Consider the following 12,877-nt stretch of genomic DNA (forward strand, 5'->3'; position numbering starts at 1 on the left):
TAGCTACAGAGCCGTATCCATTATAGCAATGTGTACCTGTGACAGCAAATCAAGATGAGTCCAATGCTCTTGACACCACAGATTAAAATAACAGCTAAACGGAAATGCCTGAGCTTCTGAAATATTGTTTTTTTAATTCACAAAGGCAATATTTTATACAGTAAGAAGGATTAAGGGAAAGATACCTTTTGTTAAAAGGAGTAAAACACTGACGTACTACTCTTCTTATCCATAGTTAATGCTAAAAAATCCCCCTTTTGCATCTCTGCTAAATGTTGACCTGGTACTGAAATCATAATCTTGCTTTTATGACCTCATAAATCCACTGACATGTAAAAGATTGTGCTTCCACCAAATCCAGAAGTATGATTTTATTGCTGGGAGCACAATGCAAAAAGGAAACCTAGTGGAAGGCTTTAGTCATTGACAAGAAAATGTTTAATGGGGAGAAAAAAACATTGTGAATTGATTTTTAATTTTAGTTTCAAAGCATTGTGAGATGGGTAGGAAGACCAGTTAGAAGATTAATTAGAACAGGTACAAGTCATTGAAAATGCTGATCAGAGAATGAATGAATGAAAATAGAGGCACCCACAGTAAAAAAAAATTAAGCCTCTCCATTTGCACAGCCTTCCTTGCACAATTTTGTAAAGATGTGCTTTACACATTGTGCTGAAGGTCAATGGATTCAAACTCTAGCAGGGCTAACAGGCCAAGCAATTCCCTGGGAGCCTGAGTACTGGAAGGGAGCCCAAGGGTCAAGCCATCCAAACACCTGCATTATACTAGGATTTGCTAGACCTAAAGCATTTTTGACAGATGCTTTATTCAGCTCCTTCTTGGAGCTCTAGAGGAAAACTCCCATAGATGAAGCAGACCTTGGCAAAGGTAGTTTTTCTGTACTGCACATCCCAGAATTCCTAGTTAGTATTGCCAGTTGCCACGTTGGCTACAGGAATCTGGGTAGCCTGGATTTAAAAAAAAAAATCTAAAGTTCTTGTATCATGACAAAACATGTTCTGCCTCTCAGCAAGCTATAAAATGGCATGAACAAAAAGAATGGACCTATAGGTCTTCATATTTATGAACATTCTCAAGCAAAAAATACCCTGCTTCATTGGCACAATAAAACCCATTTATTCATAATAAAACCCATTTATTTATATACTTATTTATGGAATGAAAAAGCCAATCAAAGAGGCTGAGGTCTAGTACTGTAACGTTATGCCATGAAAAGCTGGTGAAATATATCAGTTGTGGCTGTTTTGGGGGAATTAAAAACGACTGATTCCCCCTGCCTCTCAATTTCCCATGGTTTCTTTAGTCCCTTTTATCCCGAGGAAACCCTTGGGGGTTGTGGGATGGGGAAAAATCTTTAATTTCTGAAAATCACCATTCCCCAGAGTGATTCATTGGTCACAGAGTTAAAAAAAATTAAAGACCCCCCCCCCTTGGGAGTTCTCACAGGAGTCTCAGAACGTTGGGGTAGGGGGAGAGATATTAGAAACTTTTATTTCCTGAAAAACAGCCATGGCTAATGACATAATCAGCCTTAGGTAGCTTATCTTCACATTGTTAGATTTCAGCTATAGGGTGTTACAATGAACAAAGCATTGGCCTATACCTGGTCTCCTAAATCTGACCAGGAGGTTCCAGTAACTTAAAAAACACATGGCATAACTTGGGTTGCTAAGGCCTAGTTTGAATCCCTGTCTTAAATGTAACTGAGTGGCCCTGGGTCAATCTTCCTCAGCACAATATATCTCATAATGTTGTTGCATGAATAAAACTGATGATTCCCATACTGTACCTCTAAGCACATGAGAGGAAGAAGTCGAGACTCTTCTTAGAGCCAATTTGTGTGCAAAAGACCCCCAAGAGTTAAAATATATACCTTCTGCAACTGAACGGGATGTCCTATAGTGTCACACATTATTCCAGTTTACAAGTTAGGATTTCCGTGTTATTCTTAATTGATACAGCCAAGGACATACCTGAATTTGAGCGCTTCTTTGGATTTTTGAGACTTCGGCACCTCCCACTGACAGAGCTGCTGTTCTCGCTCATAGAGTCTTGAGCTGACGAAGTGCTTCCTGTTGCTTCGCTATCTCTCATCATGCTTTCATATCCGCTGCTTCCTCCACTGTGGTAGAAAAGGGCTGTTTTCCCCATGGCGGGGGGAAGTTCCCCACTCAGGACGCTACTGTTGTCACTTCCATGGCCACTGCTGCAGCGATGGGGCTTTCGAGGTGGGGTGATCTTGCTGTAAGGCGAAGGCAGCAGATGAATGAGGGGCTTCTCCTCTCCGTGAATGACACCACGCTCATCAGTGTCTGAGTTTCTGCGCAGCTGCAATCCTCTGGTACTGGTGCTTCCCTGCAGCAGTTCTGAAATTCTACCATTCACAGCTCTCAAGGGCAGTTTTGAGGAGAGGCCAGAATTCCTATTCCTGCTGAGAGACTGAGTGGACCAGGACATATTCTTTCCATTCGGAGGCAAGTTTGAACTCTGCCCCACAGACTGAGGAAGGGACTTCGTTGAAAAGCTAAGCGTTTTGGTGGTTGAAGCAGCTAGGCTTCGGGCTTTTGGACTTGCCAAAAGCAGCTTGCTCACCGCAGAGATCTTGGACTGACTGGCCTTTGGCGAAGCCCCTGCCGATTGAGAAATGGCCGAGTTTGTTGGTGAGGACATTAGACTGCGGCTGAGACTCCTTCCCGCTCTTGGCATTGTGGTATCTTTCCCAGGACTCATCTTGGAGCTCACAGAGGAGAGACTCTCTGCCCTTTCCAAGGACAGGCACTCATAATGGCTCCCGCTGGGCCTTCCTAGGGAATTACTTCTGCTAGCCAGCTGTTCAAGTTTGGCACTAAATAACTTACTACTGCTATTAGTACTATTCTCTGTAGTGGCACCCTTTTGTTTCCCGTTCAGGTCATCATTAAAACTAGCCAGAAAAGATACTGGTTGGTTTGAAGGGCTGTTGGTGCTACTACTGCAAGCACTGTGCTGAGGGCTGGCCCTGTTCTTTTGATCAAGGCTTGATTTTCTCACAGGAGGCAGTGGAGGGTTTCCTTTTGGACGTGTAAGAACACAGTGCTTAGGGGAAGCAATTCTTCTTTCCAGGCTAGCTTTTGAGGTCTGAGATAAAACTGGAGAGCCAACTATATTGTTCTCTTCAAGATAAGGAGAGGACGCCAAATCCAGTTCCTCTTGCTTGCTGGTCTTCTGGAGTGCCCTTGTGAGGCTCCCGTTTTTAAAGCTCTCGGTAGAATGAACTGGGCTATGGGTTCCAGAACTGGGCAGTCCCATTTCACATCCATCTACAACTCTTCTCAGGTTTTCTGTTCCTGGAGAGCTAGAGGTATCTCCACTGCTGCTACTAAATCTGTCTGCCAAGTTCTGTTTCTTACTTTGGTCAGGTACAACCTCGGCCTTTGGACCGCCATTTTCTTTCTTTACACTGTCTTCCCTCTTCAGCCAAGGATCATCAAATTTGATCTCTTTCCTTACACTGGATTCTTTTACCTCTTGAGGATGGGGAGCTCTGGCTGGTGACGTGACAGCCGAGATAGCCTCATGAGTCCCTTGTGCCTTAAAGGGACTAACAGCAATACAAGGATAGACGGTGATGTTGGTCTTCATTGGAATGAAGCCTTCACAGCTGCTCAGGCCCGCAGCGTTTGATATTGTGACTGTAGTCTTTCCTAGGGCTGATATTTTACAACCTTTGATGGATGACATTTTATTAATACTTTCATCAGCCACCTCGGGTAATAGAAATATATTCTCTGTCGCTGGCTTTTGCTTATCACCTATACAAGCAGCACTATTATTCTCCCCAAGCTCGGCAAGCTCAGGAGCAGAGGTTTCAGCCATTGCTTCCCCATGACCATAGCATGCTTGGGCTATGAAGCTGTGGCAGGACTGTTCCCCATCACTTCCAGTGCTCATCTCACTCAGCCAGGAACTGATAGATGAGCGTCTGCTTTCATCTTCTTCGGCTTTGTTGCTCGGGCCCATTTTTGGAAGGGGCAGAAACTGAGTAATGCTAACCTCCGAAACGGGAGCTGTACTGGCATAGCATTCAAGATCTTCACTAATACTGCTGATAATGCTAACTGGCCTGGACCCAGAAGCCAAAGCCTGCACAGAACAATCACTGTTAAAGCTGATGATACTTGTAGGCCGTCCATTCTCCAGAACCCCACTAATGGTCAGCTCTTCAACTAGGGTGAATACCAGCTCGTCCTCCCCATTCAACTCTAATGGTTGCTGGACTGTGACCATGGTGGTGCTCAAAATCTCCTTCTTTGACTCTGGGGACCGTTGTTCTTGCTCTGCACTATCCATCATCTCTTCATAATTGCAGCTGCTGGAAGACAGTGACCTTTTCATGATCTGTGGGCTCATTCCAATGGGAGGGGTGCGGATCTCTGGTTGCATCAAAGACTCACTGGACACCATCCCCGAATCTTTGCTTAGTGATGATGGTGGAGGTGCAGGGTTGGGCAAGACCCCTTTCTGGGTGTACACCTTGCACCTCTGTGAAGGAGAAGTGGGTGGCTTATACTCTGATGTCTTGGAGAGGCTTGCAATGCCAAGCCGTGGTGAGCCCATACAGCGAGGTTTGGTTTCTACAAAGCCACAGGTGTTGAGACTTTCTCGGCTGCTTTGCAGGTCTGTGCAATGAGATTGCTGGGAAGAGGTCATTTGGTTACTAGGGCTGCCTGTAACACTCCTGGGGGAGGGAGGAGTGGAAATCTCATTAAGTACCCCGGAGTGGACAGGGGAGTGATTTCCTTGAATTCTGTTGGCTGTTGCATTTAGGTTTTCCCTGACATATTCATCAGTGTCCTGGCAGCTCAGCAGGCCTTCTTCCTTGTCTGTCTCTGATGTATTACTGGGCTCTGTCACTTGGCTTGACCCTGGGCACTTCGTTGCGTGGTCTGAGCTATACTGAACAGGCAGCTCTTCAAAAGGAAACTGGTCTGTCTCCTCACTGCCATCAATGCAATCTAACCGCTCCTGAAGTTCCGCAAATGTATTGCATTTCAGGCAGTCTCTCTCAGAGGTGCAGGGGGCTGTCTCACTCATTTCCTCTAGCTTGCCTTCATTTTTCATTTTCTGAAGGGCAGGAACGATGGGGACAAAGTCAGGCGGTCCTTCATTATCTGTTAGCTCCTTATCTGAGAGAGCTGTGCCATTAGGGCCAACATAAATGACAGTGTCACACGACTGTTCACTGCTAGAAGAATAGTCAGGGTCACTTGACAAGTGAAGAATAGGAAAGTCTGGATCAACAACGTTCCGAGAATGGAAGGGTCTCAGCTGGGTGGGCCTCCGCATTCTCCCTTCCTCACAAGAACTTTCTCCCCCAGAAGAGCTTGATGTGTACTAGGAAGAGGAAGAGAGATAAATGGTTAGGTTTTCAAACCACTGAGAAGTAGAGATGATGTAGATCTGGTACATTAATACAGCCAGTGATGTGCACAGTGGTGAATTAAGAGGTGATCCAGTGGATTGTTTCACCCAACATCAGGTGAGATAATCCACTTGACTGTAACATGGAATGGGGGCCTTCTTCAAACCAAATACAATCTGTTGCTCCACTGAGTCTTATTTCCTCCCATGAATGCCACACTGGCAGTGTAACATCAACTTGATTGTGAAAAACCTGCATCTCCTAACTTCAGCATAATGAATTAGATGTTTGAACTAACTAACAATTATATAAACAGTTATTCCTTTTCTACTAATATCCTCATATTTGGTTCCAACACATGGCAAAAAGTGAATGAAAATTCTGTAAACAAAGCCCATCACTTAGGCTGTAACTGAAAATACACTCATTTGGAAATATATTGCACTGAAATCGCTGAAGCTATTTTTCAGGAAATCTATGTATGATTATACTGCTGGAAATGAGAGCGGAAACTGAGAAATAAAACAATGCCCTTACTTTCAATATTCTCACTCATTACCAATTCCTCCACCCAAAAAACCAAAACAACAACACACAAGTGTGGGAGCGACTTCAGACAGGCTATTCTCTTCTCAGTTTTGTAATTTCCCTCCATTTTAAGACCTTCCAGCATGGTTTGTTGATGGGGGACACAGCTTCCTGTACCTCTAGGTCTAGTAACATCAAATACTGTAAATACATATTGAGTAATTTCTTTAAAACCCTCTAAAAATGTATTCCACAACTCCTCTGGGCAAGTCATACAAATTTAATTACAGCTACGACATGTTTCCTTATATCAATCCGGAACACAGTGGGACTTGTTTCTAAATAAACATCCTTAAGATGTACTATAAGAATCATGTGAGTTTTATTTATTTATACATTATAGAAACCTCCTTTCTAAGTGACTTCCAAAGAACTTCTGAAATGAATAGCAAAGAAAAGAATAAGCAATATAACAAAATAAAAGGATCTGAACAATCCTACACATGAATTTGACATAGCTTTCTCTCAGGTAAATAGGTGTAGGCATGCAGCCTTAAGCTGAAATAATAAAAGCCCATTTTGTGATTATGAGGAAGAATTTAACAAAACAACCTCTCTCCCAGATGGCATAAACTACAGAGTGGCAGAATCATTTGGGAGGAGCTTCCACATGCAGTCACCAACAATGTTTTGGAAAGCTTCACAGTGCTTTTTAGATAATAGCTCCCAGAATATTCCAGCTTTTCAGGATTTGTAGTACAAAAATCTACTTCTAGGCTCTGAACACCAGCATTGTGATCTAACTTTTAAAAGGAAGGAAGATGAAACAAGCGAGCACTAATAGATATCAGTGATTCAGGGTGGGGAAAATATATTCTTTTTCCAAAGTTCTAGGCAACTCTGAGCATGCACTCCTGATATCAGGGTACTCTGTTGCTTTTGAAAATTTACTGGGCGTTGTACAGAGTAACACCTATGGTTGTATGAACAGACTTCAGCGTGTATGAAAAGACTGTGCCCCTTCCTCTTCTCCCCCCTCCCCCACACTTCCTACACAACCTAAATTTACCCTACGTCCTCTTGAGGTAGTTCAAACCAAATTTTTGAGATCTATTCTTACAGTACCCCCATGTATACCTAATGTAGCCCTTTGTTTGGAGGCTGGCCTAATCACCATAAGAGCACGTGTCAAAGTCCACATGTTTAATTACTGGCTAAAGCTTCTCTTCTCTTCAGAAGGCTTGGCACAGATGTCACTTTTTGACTCCTTTCAATCAGAATGGAAACTACAATTTACGAAAGAAATAAGGCAAATGGGCTTTTCCACCAGTGCTCTTTTGGCGATGGGGCATGTCGGTGCTAAAGCAGCACAAAAACAAGGTTCACTGATTTTAGCATGAGGGTGGTTTGTAGTCAAATGTAGAGAATGTTGTGGTCCCAACTGAAGGGAGGAAATATTTACAGATCTTTACAAATATGTAGGAAGGACTCCCTATAACCCAAAGACCCTATCCAAGCCAGTTTGCCCTAGACAATCCAATGGTTCAAAGGATAGCTATAAAAATACTGTATTTGATTCTCCCCATATTTTACAGCCTGTACAACCAATACATTATTTGTTGTACACTTTTAAAATTGCATTTTGTATATTTTAACCACATAATATGTTTTATGAACTGATTGTATATTTTTAAACTGCATTTTGTATATTTTAGCCACATAATGTTTTATGAATTGGTTGTATATTTTTAAACTGCATTTTGTATATTTTAGCCATAAATATGTTTTGTGAGCTGCTCACCTGACCGTAATAAATAAATTAATACTCAAAGGGGGGTATATACTGCTGTGGGTAAGATGCAGTGAAAAGAGAGAGAAAAAATAACCTTTCAGCAATGGTAACTGTTCCACTATAACCAGAATAGTGTAGTGGATAATGCCAAACTGTCACTCAGGAGAACTAGGTTCAAATCTATTCGCGAAGGCTTTCACGGCCAGGATCTAACAGTTGTTGTGGGCTTTTCGGGCTCTTTGGCCGTGTTCTGAAGGTTGTTCTTCCTAACGTTTCGCCAGTCTCTGTGGCCGGCATCTTCAGAGGACAGAATGCTGTCCTCTGAAGATGCCGGCCACAGAGACTGGTGAAACGTTAGGAAGAACAACCTTCAGAACACGGCCAAAGAGCCCGAAAAACCCTCAACAACCATTAGGTTCAAATCCTCGCTCGGCCACAAAAATTTACTGGGGCGGGGGGGGGGCTGGCAAATGAACATCTTGCATAGCACAAAAACTTTGTTAAGCTCACCACACATCAGAAGTGACTTGATGACACATACAACAATAGCATATTTTTCCCCCTGGTAGAGGAATTTTGCTTACTGTCTCCATACATTTGTATTAGAGAACGAGCATTGAAAAATGGATCCAATGACAATGGCTACTTGGTGTTCCTTCTCACTACAGACATGAACGTCTAAAAATAGCATATAATATTCATTCTGACTGCCAAGTGTCTTAAGTGTTTTTTTGGGGGTGCGGGGTCAGTCACAAGGTAAAAGACCAGACTGATGCATTGACTGAACAATTAACCTGACTACATCTACACATATTGTTTTATAAAAGAAATTTAAACTTGTTGAAAAAAATCATACACTATAGCCTGTTTTATTGCAGAGATTCCTTTCTGTGAACAAATTATTGTGCAGGCACATGTGTGGAATCTGTTAATTGATCTCTGCTCAGATTTAATAATCTCAGCTTGGGTCATTTCATGTGAACAATCATAATAAATTATACTAGCCTGAAATTTCACTGGGATTCATTGCCAGAGATATCCTCAGAAAACCACTTGAGAGTTTGAACTCCCTGTAGAGTAGATGACAGGTATGAACACTGAATCATTCATCTCTTACTAAATATATTATTCTTTCCCCCCTCATGCATTCTGATGTACTCCCATCCACTTAGAAATTACAGATATTGATTTTGTTAGAAACCGTGCTTTCAGGCCTCTTCTTTAAAAGCTCTGACTGCTCTGCTGTTTCCAAAGAAAGACAACAAAAGAGTTCCTCCTTGCCCTTACCTTTGTTTTCTTTTTCTTCATTCTTAAGACTCTGGATGCAATCTGGATGGTGGAAAGTGTTTCAGCATAGTTCCCTGCAGCTGCCGAAATGTGAGCTATCATGGTGGTACGGCAGTTCATGTTCCCGAGGGACTCCCGAAGCAACATGGTCAGCTTGCTGTCTCTGCAAAATAAAAAGAATTAAGCTTACATTAGTGAGCCATGTTTCACGTCGACTATTGAGATGCAACTCCGGGTCTCAGCAACATGTGTTCCTTTTTAATGGAATACTAATTAGCATTGTTCTTCGGGATTCTAGTGCACTCCATCTGCAGCCGAACAAGCTGGAAAATCCTTATGCTGAAATGAGAGCCTAGCCTTTAAGAATTTTCTGCCTGTCTTGGTTTTCTGGGCTAATTTCAGCAGTCATGTTGCTTTTAACATGGGACAGCAACTCGCAACCATAGTGGACCGGAGTTTTCAAAGACGGTTTATAGCTAATGTCCAGAATGATCAGGCCTTTAAAAACACTATTTGCGACACTCTGTTCATTCTTTGCAATGACTGGAGATGGGATGAGTTTGTGCTGTCTTCCTTTCCTGTCAGTCACCATGTCACTGAATAGATTCAGTTTTAAAATTCTAATACCCTGTCATCACCACCTCCCTTCCTCTGGAACTCCCAATGATTGTAATGAGACCTGGAAATGGTATTGCATGACAATTGCTTTGGAAATGAAGAAACTGTGTAAACATAACCCATTAATACAACCAGCTTATTACTGTGAATAGTGGTGCAATGTCAAAATTTCAACAAAAGAGAAAGGAAGAAAGGAAGAAAGGAAGGAAGGAAGGAAGGAAGGAAGAAAGAAAGAAAGAAAGAAAGAAAGAAAGAAAGAAAGAAAGAAAGAAAGAAAGAAAGAAAGAAAGAAAGAAAGAAAGAAAGAAAGAAAGAAAGAAAGAAAGAAAGAAAGAAAGAAAGAAAGACATCTGTCTCCTGTTAGCAAATGCATAAAATAATTCAGGAGTAAGACAGCTATTACATGTATGCGATAGTGGTGAAGAACATTAATTCAAATGCTATTAACAAGGACACAACCCACTGGGGGTTTCTCCTGTGAAAGCCCCAATGAAATGAGGGGGAATTGTGCTGAAGACATGTAAGGATTCACTTTTTAAAATCCTACGGTATTTTTTTCTTGACTTAACAGGATTTCATTCCCCAAACCTTAAAGAGAACTCACTTCAAAAGGTAATGATTCACGTACTTATTCTGACTGAAAAACAGGCAGTGTATTTGGGCAGTCTCTCCTGTTGGCTAGAGAGTTATTGTGACAAACCCAGACCTACTGGGATCTGCCACACAGTTACACTAAGCTGCCACCAACCATTCCCTATAAAAAGTCACACAGACCAGGGATGGATTTTTAAACAGTAAAAGAATAAGGTTTATTTTAAATACAAACAGGGTAAATAAAACAATCAGGTGAATAAAATAAAGTAACGTGGCTTATTCTCACACACACAAGCATACAGTTTGGTTCACCTAGAACCTTTAACTTAAAGCACAGACCCTGAACCCATCAGTTCTGGCTAACCCACAGACCCCTGAACCTTTCAGGTTGGTACTCTGACACACAGTAGTACCCTGTCAGACACCCAGACTCCCACAACAGCTTCTTCTTCCCCAGCTGCTGCTTCGTCCCAACCCAGTGTCTCACAGTCTGTCTCAGCATCTCCTCTTCACCACACAGGCATCACATATTTATACAGTACAGCCCCTCCTCCTGATGTCCCGCCTTCCACTCCCCATAGGATGGAACTTTCCCTCCAAACCCATGACAGACAGGTAACATCAGTGCTGTTATGTAACACCTCCCCTCTTTATAAGTTGTTTTGTAGGGGGAAAGCTAAGGTGCTTTTCACCAAAAAACAACCTGTATAAAATACACAATAACAGTTATACATACCATATTATACTCACTCATACTTACATTCTAAGTTAACCATAGCAAATAGGCATTTAAACATTTACCATATACAATACATCCATTTACCTTTATTCATACAAACCAAATTCAAAACCAGGTACATTTTAACTTTTGTCATCATTATATACACATAGTCCATGTTCTTTCGCCGTCTTCAATCTTCAGGTCTTCTTGATAAGGCGTCAGCAACACAGTTCACTGACCCTCTGACCACCTTCACTTCAAAGTCATAGTCCTGTAGGTTTAAAGCCCACCTCATGAGTTTGCTATTGTGGGTTTTCATTGTCTTTAACCATTGCAATGGTGAATGGTCAGTACACAGAATAAAATGTCTTCCCCAGATGTAAGGCTTGGCCTTCTGGATCGCGTAGACTATGGCCAAACACTCCTTCTCCACGGTTGCCAAATGTCTCTCACCTTTTTGAAGTTTCCTACTCAGGTAGGACACTGGATGCTGGTCACCATTCTCATCCTCCTGGCACAGAACTGCTCCTACCCCGCTGTTAGACGCATCGGTGTAGATGATGAACTCCCGGTCGAAGTCTGGAGCCCGCAACACTGGATAGTTGATTAGCGCCTCCTTCAACCTCTGGAACGCCGCCTCACAGTCGCTGGTCCACGGGATGCGGTCATCAGCCGTCTTCCTCGTCAGATCGGTCAGCGGAGCCGCAATCTCGCTAAACCTCGGGATGAACTTTCTGTAGTAGCCCACCAACCCAAGAAATGATTTGACTTTTTTCTTGGTGTTGGGTCTAGGCCAATCACGAACAGCTTCTATTTTGGCCTCCAGGGGTTTTATCATTTCTCCCCCTACCATGTGACCCAAGTATTTTATTTCTGGGCTACCCAGCTGACACTTGCTGGCCTTTACTGTTAGCCCTGCTGCACTTAACCTCTGCAGCACTACCTCCAGGTGTATCAGGTGATCTTCCCAGGTATTACTGAAGATCCCTATGTCGTCAATGTAGGCCACTGTAAAGTCACTGAGCCCTGCCAAGGTCTGGTCCATCAGCCTTTGGAATGTGGCTGGTGCATTTCTGAGACCAAAGCTCAGGACTCGAAACTCATAGAGACCAAAAGGGCTGCAAAAGGCAGTTTTTTCTTGATCCCTGGGATCAATTCTTAATTGCCAATATCCCTTTACCAGGTCCAATGATGAGATGAACCGACAACCCCCTATGGTTTCAATCAGGTTGTCTAGCCTGGGCATTGGGTAGGCATCAGGAGTGGTTACACGGTTTAATTTCCTGTAATCAACACAAAACCTAATGCTCCCATCAGGCTTGTCCACAAGGACTATCGGAGAGGACCAAGGACTAGAAGAGGGGACGATTATGTTCTCCCTCAGCATCTCGTCCAGCTCCTTCCGCACCTTGTCCCTATAGGGTCCCGTTACTCGGTATGGGGATACTGCCTGCGGGGGTGCATCCCCTGTGTGGATCCGATGCATCACTCCCTTCACTATCCCCGGCTTGTTGGAAAACACCTGTTGATATTTACTAAGCAGCATTTTTAGTTCTTGCTGCTGGTCTTGGGTGAGTGCAGGACTGATCTTTACCTCCTCTGGGTTGTATTTTACTTCCCCTCTACCCTCCCAGAAGGGTAATTCAGCTTCCTCACTCTCAGCTGCCTTTATCGCGAATAAAACCCTCTGTTCCCCTCTGTAGTAGGGTTTTAGGGCATTCACATGAACCACCCTCCTTGCTTGGTTCTCCTCCTGCTCTATTAGGTAGTTCAGGTCTGACATCTTGGAAATGACCCTATATGGTCCTGCCCATTTGAGCTGCAGTTTATTCTCTCTGCAGGGCCTAAGCCAAAGCACTTCCTCCCCTGGGTCAAAGTGTCTCTCTCTAGCTTTGTGGTCATACCATGTTTTCTG

General features: G+C 43.0%; 1 protein-coding gene across 2 annotated transcripts in view; it reads right to left on the reverse strand.

Annotated features, from left to right (window-relative positions):
* The window catches only part of KIF26B (kinesin family member 26B), a 378,172-nt gene that overhangs the window by 20,511 nt on the left and 344,784 nt on the right, over positions 1–12,877 (reverse strand). For both annotated transcript variants that reach the window (XM_078383091.1, XM_020788400.3), the window contains exons 11-12: positions 9,030–9,192; positions 1,995–5,394 (exon numbers count right to left, since the gene is read on the reverse strand). In XM_078383091.1, coding sequence (XP_078239217.1) covers positions 1,995–5,394; positions 9,030–9,192 — 3,563 coding nt within the window. The remainder of the gene's footprint in view (positions 1–1,994; positions 5,395–9,029; positions 9,193–12,877) is intronic.

Source organism: Pogona vitticeps, chromosome 1 (assembly GCF_051106095.1).
Source record: "Pogona vitticeps strain Pit_001003342236 chromosome 1, PviZW2.1, whole genome shotgun sequence".
NCBI classification, from domain to species: Eukaryota; Metazoa; Chordata; class Lepidosauria; order Squamata; family Agamidae; genus Pogona; species Pogona vitticeps.